Source organism: Brassica napus, chromosome C5, assembly GCF_020379485.1.
Source record: "Brassica napus cultivar Da-Ae chromosome C5, Da-Ae, whole genome shotgun sequence".
In the NCBI taxonomy this organism is placed as follows: Eukaryota; Viridiplantae; Streptophyta; class Magnoliopsida; order Brassicales; family Brassicaceae; genus Brassica; species Brassica napus.
The window spans coordinates 56,438,323-56,454,467 of record NC_063448.1 but is presented as its reverse complement, the minus strand read 5'-3'; the positions used below and the strand labels follow the sequence as shown (position 1 = coordinate 56,454,467).

At 40.2% G+C, this 16,145-nt stretch overlaps 4 protein-coding genes across 5 annotated transcripts; 2 read left to right on the top strand and 2 right to left on the bottom strand.

The window, feature by feature from the left end:
• Nucleotides 1–20: 20 nt before the first annotated feature.
• Nucleotides 21–5,373, top strand: LOC106345425 (GPI ethanolamine phosphate transferase 1). Its single transcript, XM_048758377.1, has 16 exons — nucleotides 21–362; nucleotides 451–798; nucleotides 1,005–1,516; nucleotides 1,616–1,690; nucleotides 1,924–1,990; nucleotides 2,177–2,502; nucleotides 2,618–2,851; nucleotides 2,940–3,127; nucleotides 3,440–3,581; nucleotides 3,672–3,780; nucleotides 3,860–3,962; nucleotides 4,055–4,244; nucleotides 4,344–4,442; nucleotides 4,562–4,620; nucleotides 4,748–4,853; nucleotides 4,968–5,373. The coding sequence occupies exons 1-16, from the start codon at nucleotides 101–103 to the stop codon at nucleotides 5,133–5,135; spliced, it is 2,988 nt and encodes a 995-aa protein (XP_048614334.1). The 5' UTR covers nucleotides 21–100; the 3' UTR covers nucleotides 5,136–5,373.
• An 18-nt stretch (nucleotides 5,374–5,391) lies between these two features.
• On the bottom strand, nucleotides 5,392–9,924 carry LOC125587600 (CRM-domain containing factor CFM2, chloroplastic-like). 2 transcript variants are annotated; one of them, XM_048758376.1, is made up of 13 exons: nucleotides 9,217–9,924; nucleotides 8,591–9,101; nucleotides 8,386–8,516; nucleotides 7,988–8,260; nucleotides 7,724–7,880; nucleotides 7,275–7,567; nucleotides 7,093–7,152; nucleotides 6,950–7,006; nucleotides 6,746–6,859; nucleotides 6,410–6,580; nucleotides 6,124–6,319; nucleotides 5,774–5,904; nucleotides 5,392–5,686 (listed from the first exon to the last, which is right to left on the bottom strand). In XM_048758376.1, the coding sequence occupies exons 1-13, from the start codon at nucleotides 9,868–9,870 to the stop codon at nucleotides 5,468–5,470; spliced, it is 2,967 nt and encodes a 988-aa protein (XP_048614333.1). In that variant the 5' UTR covers nucleotides 9,871–9,924; the 3' UTR covers nucleotides 5,392–5,467. The 2 variants fall into 2 exon arrangements, with proteins under 2 accessions (XP_048614333.1, XP_048614332.1); XM_048758375.1 differs by having other exon boundaries at nucleotides 6,410–6,601; nucleotides 9,217–9,916.
• Nucleotides 9,925–10,220: 296 nt separating this feature from the next.
• LOC125587602 lies at nucleotides 10,221–11,266 on the top strand. Its single transcript, XM_048758379.1, has one exon. The coding sequence runs from the start codon at nucleotides 10,221–10,223 to the stop codon at nucleotides 11,166–11,168; it is 948 nt and encodes a 315-aa protein (XP_048614336.1). The 3' UTR covers nucleotides 11,169–11,266.
• On the bottom strand, nucleotides 11,250–14,301 carry LOC125587601 (protein NRT1/ PTR FAMILY 5.9-like). Its single transcript, XM_048758378.1, has 4 exons — nucleotides 13,836–14,301; nucleotides 13,536–13,753; nucleotides 12,353–12,906; nucleotides 11,250–12,263 (listed from the first exon to the last, which is right to left on the bottom strand). The coding sequence occupies exons 1-4, from the start codon at nucleotides 13,888–13,890 to the stop codon at nucleotides 11,366–11,368; spliced, it is 1,725 nt and encodes a 574-aa protein (XP_048614335.1). The 5' UTR covers nucleotides 13,891–14,301; the 3' UTR covers nucleotides 11,250–11,365.
• Between the last annotated feature and the right edge of the window lie 1,844 nt (nucleotides 14,302–16,145).

The window sequence follows — 16,145 nt, the reverse complement described above, 5'->3', positions numbered from 1 at the left end:
TTAGTTATATCACAACAACTCTAACGAACGAGAGTGAACAGTGAAAAAGAAGATCGAGAGATTTAAGAAAAGTCTTTTCATTTTGGAGAAAAAGAAAAGGATGAGAAGCGACGGGATCTTGGGAGTCGGAAGAGGAGGAGGTTCGGATCAGAATCGAGCAACAGCATCCGCCGTCGTGGAGAGTAGAAGAAGATGGCTAAAGAGGAGAGAGACATGGCTGGTCCTTCTGGGGGTGGCACTTCACGCAGTATACATGCTCAGTATATTCGACATATACTTCAAAACGCCCATAGTCCACGGCATGGATCCAGTCCCTCCCAGATTCTCCCACCCTCCTGCCAACCGCCTCATTCTTCTCATCTGTACCTCTCCTTTTTCACTACTCTAACCTCTTCCTTCTTCTTCTTTTTGTTTTTCCTTCCTCATTGGTTTCTCATTTGACATTATCAGCGGATGGCTTACGAGCTGACAAGTTCTACGAGCCTGACGCTGACGGCAATTACAGAGCTCCCTTCTTGAGGAATGTCATCAATAATCAGGGCCGTTGGGGTGTCTCTCACGCTCGTCCTCCCACTGAGTCTCGACCTGGCCATGTCGCCATCATCGCTGGCTTCTATGAAGATCCCAGTGCCGTCACCAAAGGATGGAAAGCCAATCCTGTTGAATTTGATTCCGTCTTCAACAAGAGCAGACACACGTTTGCTTATGGCAGTCCAGATATCATTCCTATTTTCTGCAGTGCTTTACCTCACTCCACTTGGAACTCTTATCCTCACGAGTACGAAGACTTTGCTACAGGTTCCTTTCCTTGTTTGCGTATGCCATATTGAGATGCAACCACTATTTTTTTTTTTTGAATTATACACATAACTGGTCCAGACTAGTCATGTGTTACCCCGTGTCGAGTTTTTATCCTCAAGTTAATCACCACCAGGCCACAAGTCCTGGTTAACCACTGTTTTGTTATCACTGGAATGTAATGTGCATTCGTGTCTTTGGTGTAGATGCCTCCTTTTTGGACGAGTGGTCTTTTGATCAATTCGAGAGCCTTCTCAACAGGTCTCACCATGACCCCAAGCTGAAAGAGCTTCTCCACCAGGACAAACTTGTTTTCTTTCTCCACCTTCTTGGCTGCGATTCCAACGGTCATGCTCATCGCCCTTTCTCTTCCATCTACCTCAACAATGTCAAAGTTGTTGATAAGATCGCTGAAAGAGTCTACCATCTCTTGGAGGATTACTACCGAGACAACCGCACCTCCTACATCTTTACTGCTGATCATGGGATGAGCGACAAAGGGAGTCATGGAGATGGGCATCCTACCAATACTGATACTCCCTTAGTTGCTTGGGGAGCTGGGATTAAGTATCCCAGACCAGCAACTGGACACAGTCACTCTGATTCTGTTGCTAGCTTTGTTGACAAGCACGCTCATGATATGCCCACACCGTATGATTGGGGCCTTAATCGCGTTGAGAGAGTTGATGTCAACCAAGCTGACATTGCACCCCTCATGGTTGGTCTCTGTTCTTATTTGTTTTCTCCTCAAACAAACAACTTCGCTATGAATCTGTTTTTCGAATTCTTTAGTCACACTTTTTGTTACTATTTGTAGTCAACGCTCTTGGGTTTGCCATGCCCAGTGAACTCTGTTGGAAACCTACCACTTGGTTACATGAAGTTGAATGAGGTATGTTTATGTGAACTTTTCGCTAGTTGTGTCTTGTCAAAAAAGATTAGGTGTTTGGTTGTTGTGCATTTCTTAAAGTACCAATTCCTTATCGAATGTTCATGGCTGAGAGAGAGGTCGAAACTCACTAAGGAACTGGTTTATAATAGGAAAAGAAGTATATATAGTTTAAAGAAGTACATAGTTGGGAGGTTCAGACTTGTGGTGCTTTATTATTTTTTTGGTATATTCAGGCAGAAGAAGTTGAAGCTGTGCTAGCTAATACCAAACAAATCCTCAATCAGCTTCTTCGTAAATCACGTATCCTTTTGCTCACAATCTAATCATAGCTTTGACACCTGCGCTACAGTACGGTATTCTTATACTGGTGGAAATAAATATCGTTATTTAAACTCATAGTTCAAATGGTTTTCTTTCATTTGTTTCTTAGCATTGCTTATAATCTGCCATTTATGTATTGTGTATGGTCATCCTTGACAAAATCAGATATAAAAATGTCAAACTCCTTATTTTTCAAGCCATTCAAGCCGTTGGTCGACCATTCCTCATCGCTGAGTCAGATTGATGAGTTAATTTCTGCCAAGCGTTATGAAGCTGCAATGAAATTGGCTGTAGACCTCAGAAACTTGTCGCTAGAGGGCCTTCATTACTTTCAAACGTATGACTGGCTAATGCTGATGACTGTAATTACCCTTGGATACACTGGATGGATGATCGTACTCGCCCTGCATGTTCTGCAATGTTATAGTTCCCTATCAGGAGATTTGTCCAGGAAAGGGCATTTATCTGTGCAGAAAAGACACTCCAGAAAAGTAATGCAAATACTTCACTTTGACAAGCTTTATACTCTTACTTGTTTAGCTGCTATGTTTCTTGGTTATAGTTAAATTTCCACCTTTCTCATATAGATTGATCATTCTGATGCAGGTATATCTATCAGGCTGTCTGCTTATGGCGATCCTCACTGTGCTAAATTTGATGGAACACTCTCCCCCTCTTTACCATGCATACATTGGAATGACAGTATTTCTATGGACACAGATTTTAAGTGAATACCGATTAATAAGAGGACTGTGGATATATTTGAGGGAAAGGAAGGCTGGCTACTTCATCAAACTTTTATTTGCCGCAGCTGTGTCAATTGTCATTGTGGAATTATTGGTATGTGTGATGGGATTGTCCAGTACGTTTTTTTTCTGATGTGGAGATATATGTTGCCCTGATCATTTGTTCTTTTAACATTCTGCAGGTCCATAGCTTCACTGAGAGAAAGCTTTACACCTGGTTTTTCTTGATAGCAGGTTTTGTGTCTTCGGTTTTGCTGCACATTTCAATTCCTTGGAGATCTGGGATACCAGTTTTTGTATGTATTTCCTGTTGGTTCCTGTCTGTCTTCACTCTGATGCCAGCGGAAATTCCTGATAATAATAACCTCGTGTAAGTCCCTTTCTCTCCCTTGCCTGCCTGAGGTTTTCTCTGTTTTGTGGTATACATGGCATGGAAACAGAATTTATTACTTAGCAGATCTGGTAACCCTTGAGGCGAAACTCATCTAGAACAACGCTTCACTCCCTTTGGCTTTGAATATGATTATTCAGTAGAGTTTAAAGAATATAAATTACGTTGAACACATTGACAAAAAGAATGTAAAATTGTATTGAACACAATATTAGCATCTTTGCTCTCCAGTGTCAACTTTTAGCTGTGAAATGGTCACTGTTTCATGTTGGTACCATCTCTTGGTTGCAGAGTTATAAGTGGAGCTATCATAATAGTAATAAGCCTTGCTGCAAAGTGGCTAGACACACATGCAGAAGGGAACAAATTTTGGCAGAGTATCACTATTCATGAAAGCAGGAAGCCGATGTGGTCCAAGCTCTATTTCATACAGGTAGAGATAGTCCTTTTGCTACTTTTAAAACTTGAGATTTTGGTTCTACGTCTAGTAGTTCACTTTTTCCATGGTGCGAACGGGAAACAGATTATTTTGGTTGGAGTTTCGTCGGTGATGGTGTCTCTGTCAACAAAGCACCGAACACAGAATCAAGAACTACATTCGTCACACCAGTTCATAAACTGGCTAGTTGCCGGTAATATCTCAGACCTATGTTCGGTTTGCATAATGTGTTTAAGTTATCATTGGTTTTTGACAGTCTTCTGTCTTTGCAGGTTCTTCGATGGTTCTTCCGTTGTTTTCAGGAAATGGCATCCTTTCACGTTTAAGTTCAATATTTCTTGGTTTTGCGCCTCCATTCCTTCTTCTGTCTATTGGGTTTGTCTCTCTACAAGACTTGTCTATAGATGAGAGTTCACTGGTTATATGGATCATTGTTCTGTTCTCATGTCTTCGATATTTGGTTGCAGATATGAAGCTGTCTTTTACAGTGCTCTTGCCGTTGTACTAATGTCATGGATATTATTTGAGAACGCTTCTCATCATTCTAGCAAAGCAAAAGATTCATCTCTATCAGAACAAAACACAGAGGAACATGTCACTATTGGAAGTGAGGAGAGATACTTGCAGCTATCAGATGTGCGGATTCCTTTGATTTTTGTAAGCCACCGTCTCTCTTGCCCTTCGTCCTTCTGTTACATTGGGACAAATATAGCAGGTATATGAAGTTTTGGTATTTTTGGATTGTGTGTTTTGTAGATGGTTTTGTTCAATGTGGCTTTCTTTGGAACTGGGAATTTTGCAAGTATAGCAAGTTTTGAGATATCATCTGTCTACCGGTTCATCACAATCTTCAGCGTGAGTGTCTGCAACATCTAGAATATATAGAAAAGAATCTCATTGTTGCCTTTTCTTCTTTCAATATTTTTTTCTGATTCTATACGTTCTAATGTTAGTAATTGCATTTTTCTGGACAGCCCTTTCTGATGGCAGCACTTCTTATATTTAAGCTCTTCATACCGTTCATGCTTGTCATGTGAGTATAAACGCTGAACCAAACTCATTAACAATGACTATGCTATGAAAACTATACACTCTTGTTTTTAATTTTGTATCTACTAACTTTCTTGTTTCCCTTTGACTACTTGCTTGTAAACTGGCAGATGTGCGTTCAGTGCAATAACGAAATTAGTGAGAGTGCCAAGACTGGGATGTTACTTCCTTGTAATCTTATTTTCAGACATAATGACCATACATTTCTTCTTCCTGGTAACACACTTGTTATGATTTGTGATCTATGTCAAAAAGCATATATATATATGAGTTTGTGTGTTAAGAAAAGCTTCTTTACCTGACATTTGAATGCATTATTATAATGCGCAGGTGAAAAACACAGGAAGCTGGATGGAGATAGGGAATAGTATAAGCCACTTTGGGATAGTGAGTGCTCAAGTGGTCTTTGTGCTTTTACTCTTTGCGCTCACAAACCTCTACACCAGAACCATCCGAGTTAAGCCGCTCTCTACCTCCCCTTCTCTCAAAACGCTCTGAGAGATGGTAAACTTTCTATGGCAGAAGATTGTAGCAAATCAAATCTTAGTTCGATCAGGAGATTAGTTCTATGAATATGAAGTTTTGTTTCAATCCACTTCGAGTTTTAGGGGAACCTTATAGAATATTTTCGTGATACAGTTTTTAGAGTATTTTGATAAACTAACATTTGATAAATTTATTCAAATATTTTTTTCTTTTGTGATGGATGAATGATGACAAATATTTCCCTGACTGATTATATCATCTGGAATGATTTAGCTAAGAAAATAATCAATATTATAAAGTAAAGAGTGAGCTATATTAATCTATGAATAAATAGAATTAAAACGTTACTCCAATCCACACTCAAGTCTAATGGCTTCAATGAGGGCCGGAGATACAAAAGGAGGATCATTAACAAGGCTTCTCTGTGAAGATGTTGTTAGATTTATGGAGTTTTTGACATTGCTATTTGGGTAGAAGCTTTTCATTTCTTCTTCTGCTCCCCAACCTCTGTAAAGGATCACTTTACTTGGCTCCTGCGACACCAGAAGAGCTCCTGTTTCTTCCTGCACGATTTCATTCACCACCACCCCATTTTTTTAAGAACAGATCAAGAACTAATAATGATTGGTTTGTGCATATATGAATCAGACCTTGAGCTTTGCGATGACTTCTTGCACAGATGTTCCCTTGGCTCTCCCTTTGACATTTACGATTGCTAGAGGGTTCCTCTGAAAATGCGTCTTCAGTGTTTTAGCTAAACCGGTTACAACGTTGCTTCTTCCTACAATATTGGAATATTTTGAAGTGTCAATTCTGATTAATCGTAACTGTAAGGTTCCAAGTAAGCAACTCTACCTACAAGTTATCAACTACAGGTGTTGACGTTATGTAATGAGCTTTATCCAAAAAAGGAAAAATGACTTAACTTAGAAGTACTGGATTTAAGTACGAATCAGGTGGTTTCCTAGCATTGAAGAGTAATGAAGATAGTGAAACTCACCTACTGCAAAGGGTGGGCGCTTCTTCATCTTGAGAGCTTGTTTTCTCAGGATGAGTCTTTCTCTATTGGACAGATCTGCGACCAACTCATGATTTTCTCTTTTGCTCTCTGTCAGAGCTGAGCCACTTCTCGTTGATGATCCCAGTTCTTGTCCAGTTGGTACCTTTCGCTCAGCATTCAGGAAGCTGTTGCGCGGCTAAAATCCGCAGAAAAAGGGGTAAAAGAATTAGATATCGCTACACACATAGGGGCCAAAGAGGAAAGATAAAAGAGTTCTAGACATTACCATGTATCTATCATGAAATGACGAAGCCTCGGCAAAACCGGTTTCTGTAAGTATAGATATATTTGCAGTTGAATCACCGTCATGTCTCCGAGAAGAGCCAGGCCCAGTTTCATCCTTTTTATATGCATGACTGCTCGTAGTAGATTGGTCGACTTCATCTTCGCTGTCATCCTTAGAATTTATACACCAACACTGTTAGAATCAGATTTTGGTAATCAGAGAATATATTAATATATTCAGATTTACTTGATGCTAGATGCCAAGTTACCAGTCGTATAAAAATATATGCACTGGAGCCATATGCAAGAAACTTCGAGTAGGAGCTGAGAATCTTACCTCCCAGTTCTCTTCGCCAGAGGAAGGAATTGTTGAGTCAGAAGAATAGCTGAGTTCAGTTTCTCCTCTTGATTTCTCAGGTTCAACATTCTGATTTTCTGTTTCTTCTTGGACCTACAACGATATGGAGAAATGATAAAAGCACAGAAGCATTAATGTAGCATCAAGCGCTGACCTGAGTCTACCAAACTGTAAATAATTTACCACTCTGCTACTTGGTTCCCCATCTGAACACGTTTCGTTGGTCGCACTGTCCTCAACCTGCCCTCGACCAGCATTTCAAACGTTAGGACCATCTTCCAGGATTGTTTAAGCAAATCAAGCTGAGCAAAACACATATGACTTACCAACTGACGGTTCAATTCATCAATGTTGTTGGAAAGTTTCAGCACATGCAGTTTTAATGACTGCGTTAGTTTTGAGCAGAAAACGAATTAGAAATTCCCGTGAGGAATTCACAAAGTCAATTTGAAGTTTCTTAACGAAAAAATTCTATCAGGTCAAGGATTTCTTATGAATTTTTTCTTACCTTTCGACGTTGTGCTTCCACAGATCGCTTCAGAGCCTCTCTCTTACTAAGAAGTGTTTGAGGTCGTAGACATGAAGGCCTCTCATAATTCTTGCCACGATACACAATAATTGCATAGCCCTTACTTACCATCTCCACAGCAACTAGTATGCCACCACTTTCTGCTTCCAAAATTTCTGCTACTTCGTGTGCAGCTTCCATGCTATGTTCATGACAAATAATCTTCACAAGTTCCCTATACTTCCAGTGAAGATGCATGTTCTCTATTGTTCCATCAAAAACGCCTCGTCTACCTTGAGAGCACAACAAGATATGTCAGAGCGGGATAGTTTAACATATGACATTTCAAAGAGATGAGTCCATGAAAGTTATTCTTTTACCACATATATTTACACGACATTCAGGAACAAGATGCTTTCAAATGGCAAAGGATGAAAACAATGACCTACCCAGTAAAAGGAAAGGCTTCATTTTCAGGCCAATTTTCCGTAGCATGTACTTTTCGTCTTCAGTAATACCCTCCTTATCGATATCAGACTGTTGAGGGCTCTCTCTACTCTCCAGCTCCGCCAGAATTCTTTCTGCGTTTGCTTTCTTTTCTAACGCCTAAAAGAGAAAACTAATGATTGACAACTAGAAAAAGAGCAGCAATCCTCCACCCCCTCCCCTCCCCCCCCCCAATGAATTCAATAGAGAAAGCTGTTAGGGCATACCATGGACAACTTGATACTAGTTCTTTCAAGGATCGCCTCAGGAGATTTCCGCTGTCTTGGTTTCATTTGATGATCCTTTGTAACAGCCTGAAGTTTTATTTCCTCTTCGTTTTCAGTCAGGATATTACCATGCACACTTGATTTATCCATGATCATTGTTTGCCTCCTCCTTTCTTCTATTGCAGAAGACACTGCGGATGGTAGGAAATCTTTTCCTCTGTACAAGACAATGAAATCCTTATCCCGAGAAATCAGAGTCCCTCCAGTCAACCACTGCAACAGACATATCTCATCAGTAGATATCTTCAGTCATAGGGGCTCCAAATTGCACAAATTTCCTAAGCTAACAAAGCCACACTTAGTTTAATACTTTAATCTATTTAAAGTAAACCAGCAACCTTTAACTCTTCGGCCATCAGCTCGCTATTAGTGTTCTGCACTCCTCTCTTCACTGCTATCTTAGCAACCTCACATTTCTCCCAGAGCTTGACAATTGCAACAGCTAGTCCCTGCAAATTTCTATTTCTACCTGGAAGTCGCAGAAAGGTAATAAGTCAACAATCTTCAGTGTCTGAAAGAAGATATAATCAGGTAAGGGCTTACCTAAAGCAAAATGACAAGGGAGTGGTCTACCAAGTCTCCTTAAAATGGTCATTTCGTCATCGGTTAGTTTTGGACTCACTCCATACGGGAGAAGACGAAAAGGTCTCCTGTACTCAGGGACTATGGCCGGGAGAAGATCACCATCTACTGGAAGGGGATCATACGCCCACCAGTCAGTGAATCTTGGACCCAATCCCTCCAGCAAGCGGTCTGCTTCTTCTACTAGCTGTACTTCCCCAGGTAGTTGAAACCGAACCTTATCCGGAGAACCAACGCCTTGTATTAACAAGGGCTTATTAACCATTTTATTAGTAACACTAGCTGGAGAAGATTCTGCAGTAGTCTGTTTCTCTCTACTGTCACCCACATATGATGCCTCTGAAGCAGTTTCCAGAGAAGAAGCATGTGGAAGATTCCCATCAGACACGAAATAAGGGTAGTGATAGTTGACCCCTCTATACAACAAAATCTTGCTTCCAGATCTCCAAATGACCAATCCTCCAGTTTTCGTCTGCCAATAGAGATATGATGAACACTATCATCAGTCTAACATAATCCTCCAAATATTAAACACTAGAGCAAGCCATAAGCTTCCACGAAAACAATAAGTAAACACCATTACGAACCTCCAAAACGTCATGGGTGCGTTTCATGTTCATTCCGGAGATATCCTCGCAGAAAATCTTGACAACCTCCGTTGTCCTCCATCTCTCGTGTATCCCATTCACTATCCCTTCCGTTATCCCTGCCTTTCCTATCTTTATCTTCTTCGTCAGCCTTATCCCTTCCGACCTCAACCTCCTCAGCTCCCCGGGCGGCAATGTCAGCTCCGCCAGCGACGGGACCTTCTCCTCGTTCTTCCTCTCACTCTGCTTTTCCTTCTTCCACACTCTCTTCAACTCATGGTACCTGGATATAGCAGTACCCGACCCGGGCTTCGGAACCGGGTAGCTGGGCGTGCTCCAGCTCGTGTCAATCGTGTGCCCGACCCGGTGTATCGGAAGCTGGTTCGGCAGCGGAACGAATATCTCTCCGGGGGAGTTTTGACCAGACGTAGTCGGAGAACCATGATTAGTCTCTTCCGCGAACCCAAGGCTACGGAGCTTATCAGCGATTCGCTGGATGGCGGATTGGGGAAGAGTCTTTCGGTCGGAGGAAGAGCTACAGACGACGAAGCTCGCTCTTAGGGTTCTGGGAATCAGAAATGGCGGGAAAACTCGATCGGGTAAGGCTTTGGGAGGTAACAATGGTTGCTGCTGGTGACACACAGGAAGCAACATTTCTCCCACACCACCGAAGCAGCACAGAGCAGAAATGATGAGGAAGCATATCCATCCACGGGGCACGTGATTGTCACGTGTGTTTTATATTTATTGGGTCTCCACAAACATCTCTATTATATACGACACGTGACAATGAAGACCCAATGGGCTCATATTGAGTTATTGGGCCACTAGTTTACACCAGTTTTGGTTATTCGGGTCGGGTCATTCCGGTGTCCCCGAATCCGATCGAGGTTGAAGTTTGTTCTGCTAAGCGTCAATGGCGGAAACTTGCAAATTTCATTGAAGGAAGTAAAGCCTGGTTCGCAGAGATCAAGAGATACTGTGAAACTCGGAGAGTTGAATTCATGGGTATATTGAGTTACGCCGTCGCCGGCGGAGGATTTGCGGTAATCGGCGCGTGGGAGTCACTGGACTCATCGAACCTTGATCCGAATCCATCTACCGGTACTGCTCCGTCTTCCCCTATGACGGCTCAGATCACTCCGTCTCCGCCCAAATCTGTTGGATCGTCTTCCGTCCCCGTAGCTTTGCTTTCGTCTCTGTTCATAGCCAACTCGATTTACTCTTTCTTCAGCTCAATCGGATCCAGCGACCGGGTCGGATCGATGCTCCAGTTACAGATGCTGGCGGTCGCAGCTTTATTCCTAGTGTACGCCGTCGTAACCCATCTGGTCAACTCCAAAAACGGAGGCTTTGCAGCTCTTCCGTCTTCGATCACGAGCCTGTTGCTTCTCTTCGGCTTCATCGAGGAGTTTCTCATGTTCTACCTCCAGAAGAAGGACACTTCTGGAATCGAGAATCGCTACTACGATCTCATGCTCGTCCCCATCGCCGTCTGCGTCTTCTCCACGGTCTTCGAGCTCAAATCGGACGCAACCACGCATCGATTCGCGAAGCTAGGGCGCGGGATCGGTTTGATTCTGCAAGGGACGTGGTTTCTGCAGATGGGTATATCGTTTTTCACGGGGTTGATCACTAACAACTGCTCGTGTCACGAGAAGAGCAGAGGCAATTTCACCATCAAGTGCAAAGGACACGGTGATTATCACAGGGCCAAAGCTATCGCTACGCTTCAGTTTAACTGCCATTTGGCTCTCATGGTGGTTTTAGCTACCGCGTTGTTCTCCGTCGTCGCGAACAAGAAAGGTTATCTCCGTGAAGATCATTCAAAGTATCGACCTCTCGGAGCTGAGATGGAAAATTTAAGTAACTTCACTCTCGATTCTGATGAAGAAGATAGTAACGTAGCTAAGGAAACTGCTCTTAATGGAATCATCACCTCACACGCTTAAAGGTATCAAAGTTTCAGACTTTTTTTTCTGTTTGTTGGGAGGATTGATGAAATGATATGTAATGTAACCAAACACACGAAATAAAAAAGTTGGAAATCTTTTGCGTTTGTAACAGAGAAAAGTGTCTTCTTAAGCTATTACAGTTAGATCACTCATGTGGCAAACGGTTAGTTTTTAAGTCAAAGAAATCGAAACTCTTATTTAGGAGCTTTTTCTTCTTCTTTATCACTGCCTTGATCACTACTACTCTTGAAATACTTGCATAGAACTATGTAGACCGCAAAGCTAATAGTACTTGTAAGAGCAAGCAGCCAGTAGTATTTGTCTAGCCTAGCTTCCGACATATCATCTGCAAACCAGTTTTGCCCTTCACCTGTTGAGGTCGAGTAAGCCTCCACGACTGAGATCAGCCCTGCGCTCACAAAGCTTCCAACGCCAAAGACACTTGTGTAGAGAGCAAACCCCATTGTTCTCATTCTAACCGGAACCTCGCTGTAGAAGAACTCTTGCATCCCAACCACTGTGAATATATCCGAGATCCCCAGGAGTATGTACTGAGGTAACAGCCAGAAGATGCTGAGCGGGACGGTTTCTGGATCGTAGTCAGGCAAAGTCTTCACCTTTTGGCTTATGTCTAGTCTTTTCCTTTCGACTAGCGCCGCAATAACAATGGCTATGATAGATAGGAACATTCCAACTCCCATTCTCTCCATCACGGAGATGCCTTGGCCGTTGTTCTTGATTCTTTTGGTGACAGGGATCAAGATCTTCTCGTACAGCGGCATGAGAAGGATTATGGATAGAGTAATGGTGCTTTGCAGGGTCGCAGGGGGGATTTTGAAGCTGGAACCGATGTTTCGCTTCATAGTCATGCCTTGTTTGGTGAAAAAGGTCGCTGGTAGCTGGAAGATGACCGCAAACATGAGAAGCATCGTCCATATGGGCAAAAGGCGAAGCACTAACTTGATTGTATCAACTCCAGAGAAACCCGTTTTCGAACTTTCATCATCCATTTTCTGTGGGGTTGTTGAAGCTTTTTCAATGTCTTCAGGCTCAGCGTCATCATCGCATTCACAAAGAGGCCTCTCTTGTAACCTACACAGACAAGAAACAGGGAGCAAGAATCAGTCATTATGGTAAGTCACACTTGAAAAAAACTTTTTGAGTTAGTGAAAAGAACTCACTCTAGCTCCATAGCATCCAAATCTTCCTCATCTGCAAGTGTATATGTGCTTCTCTGCTTCTTCTTCTTCTTCACTACTCTCCCTTTGATGAACTTAAGGATCTTCTCAAAAGGTGTAGGAGTTGTTTTCGTCTTCAAACCCGTACCAGTACCAGCACCATAAACATAGATCCCGCAACCCGACAAGAACAACAAGATCAACAGGAACATTGCTATTCCGGGTATTGCAAAACCGAGGACCCAACCAAAAGTGTCTTGGATATAAGCCATGACTGTGACACCCATAAGGCTTCCAGCGCAGACGCCAAAGTACCACCATTGAAAAAACTGAGTTTTTCGAGTAGCTTTGGCGTCTTTTTGATCACCGGAGAGAAGCTCAAACTCCTTATCAAGGTCGTGGTCAAGCTGGTCCGCACCAAAGGCTTGAAGAGAAGGGTTTAAGACACCTAACCCGATTGAGACCAGACATAGTGATGAGTAGAGAAAATAGGTGGAGATTGTCTTTGTAGCTGAGCGTGACCCAGCAAATGCCGTCCATGTCAGTCCCACTAGCCCCTTTACAATAATAAAGATTATTAATATTCAAATTTGTATCAAAAGGGAAAGAAAAAAAAAAACGAATTTCCCACTAAGCTAGCTTTTTGCCAATGAGATCCGATAAGACCCATTATGAGCACTATCATCATTTATAATCGAAATTCCATTATCAAGCAAATTAGTATAAACACCATTAGTGGTTAAAGAAAATTATAATCTGATGGTGACCCATTACCATTTAAGATAGCCTAAACCATTTTTTTCAAACACTACTTAGCACATATAATCACTTTCTAATTTTTAAGTTAGACCGTCTAAAACCATTCGGTCTAATACTACCCCGTGCATATCATCACTTGGTCACTGCATGACCGATTAAGCATATCCATACAGGAATATAAGACCAAATATTATCAGCATACATCAGTTTATTAACAAACCCGTTTCAATAATACGCGAATATTAAAAATAAAAAACGATAATGGATCATAAGATGGCCAAGTAGCTAAATCTCTCATTGCATAAACAGCATATTCTACGGTGGAAAGAGAGTTTCAACATGTATATACATCATGAGTATTTCAAGTTTTCAACATATACTGATACAAATATGTACATAGATATAGTTTAATGTAAAAGATTCGTACCACAAAGTAGACAGAAGAAGAAGCAAGGATAGTGAAGAATCTATCCCAATACGCATCAGCCAAAGGAGCAGAGAAGAGAGGCAACATAGAAGTGAAACCCGCCCAAGTGTTAACTGTCTTGGCTGCTCTTGAGTTACTCATCTTCACTACATCTGTTAGATATGTCACTAAGTTTGATGCAACTCCTTTAAACGCATATCTCTCCATTCCCGCAATCACTATACACAAAAAACATCATTAATTTCACAGAAGTTTTGAATCTATGAAAGAAACAAAATATGGCAGCGATGAATTATTAACCTATGAGAAGAGCACATGACTTGCCAAGTCCTCTTGCCTTCTGTTCCATATCCATTAGAGGCTGTCTTTATGTGTTTATTGTCTGTGTGGAGAAAGAGAGAGAAAGAGAGGTTGATTATTTGTATGTAGAAGAGTGGAGAAAAGGTTGATGATTAGTGAGATGTAATTCCCTATTTATAAGTTTTTAAATCAGTCTTTCCGGTGTTTGAAAATTTCCGCTAATGGCAGAGATTAATTTCCATTTGTGGAAACTTAATATATTGTGCCTTCCATCTACATGTATGTATATATACGTATATGGGTGAAAGTGTACATAATTGCATAGAATGTTTAAATACTTATTCTATTAACTTGAAACGATATGGAAAAATGAAAATCCAACGACGGAGGGTAAGAATTACAAAAAAAATACTAAAAAGATGGAGTTTTTTTTGTAGAATTTGAGTCTAAGATGTCGACATTGTCGAGAAAAAGAAACTGATTTAATAGAAATACGTGAAACCGGCAACTTGGTTGAAGTAGATTAGGAAACTCAATATGTACTCTAGATTCATATATTCATAACCGTTACACTAACTCTTTTTTGTCAACACGAGAACTTTTATTCTGCTAACAAAACTGAAATTTAGCAGCATAAGCACAATATGTGTGTGTGTGTGTGACATAGAAAATACACCATAATAAATACAAAACGTTAGCAAACTAAAATTCCACATTCTGAGAATTACGGGAACAATATTTAGAAAACAGACATGTAAGTGGTCTCTATAAATCTTTGCCAAAAGAAAGTCTCTAAAAATACTATAAAAACATAACATTTATGATTTTGTTGGAACGTCGTAACTATATATATACATAAAGGACTAAAGGAGTTCGCTAAATAAACATCTAATATATTATGAAAATGTAGGCCATAATCTTCATTTAAGTCGAGGACCTTGATAATACCACGGTCTAAAAAACAATTTTAACATAATTGTGATAGATTAACTTTAATTATTTGTTTATTTATAACTAAACACTAATAAGTCTACTAAGGTCTTATCCCTTTGTTCTTTTTTTCTTTTTTATCGACGACACCCTTTTAGTTATATACTAGGGTCAGTCCGCCCTACGGACGGGATATTAGTTAATTTGATATTCACTAAATGTTCGAGTTGAAATTTGTTTTAAGATTCAAAATTTTGGTTATCTGTTATGTGTTACTTATTAGTATGCGGTGGTATAGTTGTTTTTCGATTATTCTTACTTTGGTATTGTATCAAATTAACTAATTGTCCAACTCATAATTATAGATGTACAAATGTGGATTTGTGATAAAGTTTGATGACAATACTGTTTTTTCTTTTTAATTCTTATTCATAGTGGAGTGTGCATGTGTCAGAAAGAGGCATATAACAACTTTTATGTTTTTGCGTATGGGTTTTAAATATATATTATTTTGTATAATGCATACTTGCTCTACAACATTTGCTTGTAAACTAAAAAAACTGTTTTCTATATTTTTAAAAGAGAAAATATTGAGTCTATAATATAACATGGACATATGTATTGACTATATATAGAAATTGAGTTTTATTTTAAAATGACATATGTATAGAGGTTTTTCAACCATTACTTCACTGGCACAAAACATTTATAACTGTAAATATCTTCTTTTAAAATCAAAACTAATAAAAACGTGTACAACAAATGTATTTTGATATATATTATATGCATCAAGTTATAAAAGTTGGAAACATTGCAAAACTGTTTGGAGCAAAGTTTTTAACTTCACGATCTTCATCTTGACGTCAGTTCAGTGTCGGCCCTGGCCACAAGCAGAAGAAGCATGAGCTTCCAGCCGACACGATAATAAGTATTTTCGCGGCCACATATTTATGAAAAGTGACTTAAGCTTAGTGGTTCTAAGAGAAATTACCAGTGCTAGAGGTACTGGGTTCGATTACCCCTGACTGCATTTATTTATTTTGGCTCTAAATATAAAATGGAACACGTATCACTCCCATAATGCACGACTTGATGACGTGGCTTTACGGGAGAGAGACGAACATTTCTTTATATATATAGATAGATAGATAGGTATAGAGTGAATCACGTAAATACCAAAAGGAAATGTGAATGATTCTTTTTTTTTCTGGCCATGAGGATGCTATACATCAATATGTCAAAATTATGCAACACCATGCGGTATGTAATCACTATAAATGGATCTATCATCTACTTTTTACTATATTTCATCCTTTTACGTATATACTGATTCGAAAAAGAAACAACAAAGTTATTTTCCTTTCATTTTTATTAGGCCTA

Excerpts from the sequence above, each read along its gene's own strand:
- LOC106345425 (XM_048758377.1), top strand. The coding sequence starts at position 101 with ATGAGAAGCGACGGGATCTTGGGAGTCGGAAGAGGAGGAGGTTCGGAT. Across the intron at positions 2,852-2,939 it reads TTGTCATTGTGGAATTATTG|GTCCATAGCTTCACTGAGAG; the intron begins GTATGTGTGATG and ends AACATTCTGCAG. Across the intron at positions 4,443-4,561 it reads GGTTCATCACAATCTTCAGC|CCCTTTCTGATGGCAGCACT; the intron begins GTGAGTGTCTGC and ends TTTTCTGGACAG.
- LOC125587600 (XM_048758375.1), bottom strand. The coding sequence starts at position 9,870 with ATGTTGCTTCCTGTGTGTCACCAGCAGCAACCATTGTTACCTCCCAAA. Across the intron at positions 8,517-8,590 it reads CCCTTGTCATTTTGCTTTAG|GTAGAAATAGAAATTTGCAG; the intron begins GTAAGCCCTTAC and ends TGCGACTTCCAG. Across the intron at positions 5,687-5,773 it reads AAGTCATCGCAAAGCTCAAG|GAAGAAACAGGAGCTCTTCT; the intron begins GTCTGATTCATA and ends GAAATCGTGCAG.
- LOC125587602 (XM_048758379.1), top strand. The coding sequence starts at position 10,221 with ATGGGTATATTGAGTTACGCCGTCGCCGGCGGAGGATTTGCGGTAATC.
- LOC125587601 (XM_048758378.1), bottom strand. The coding sequence starts at position 13,890 with ATGGATATGGAACAGAAGGCAAGAGGACTTGGCAAGTCATGTGCTCTT. Across the intron at positions 13,754-13,835 it reads GTCATGTGCTCTTCTCATAG|TGATTGCGGGAATGGAGAGA; the intron begins GTTAATAATTCA and ends TTTTGTGTATAG. Across the intron at positions 12,907-13,535 it reads CTTCTTCTGTCTACTTTGTG|GGGCTAGTGGGACTGACATG; the intron begins GTACGAATCTTT and ends ATTATTGTAAAG.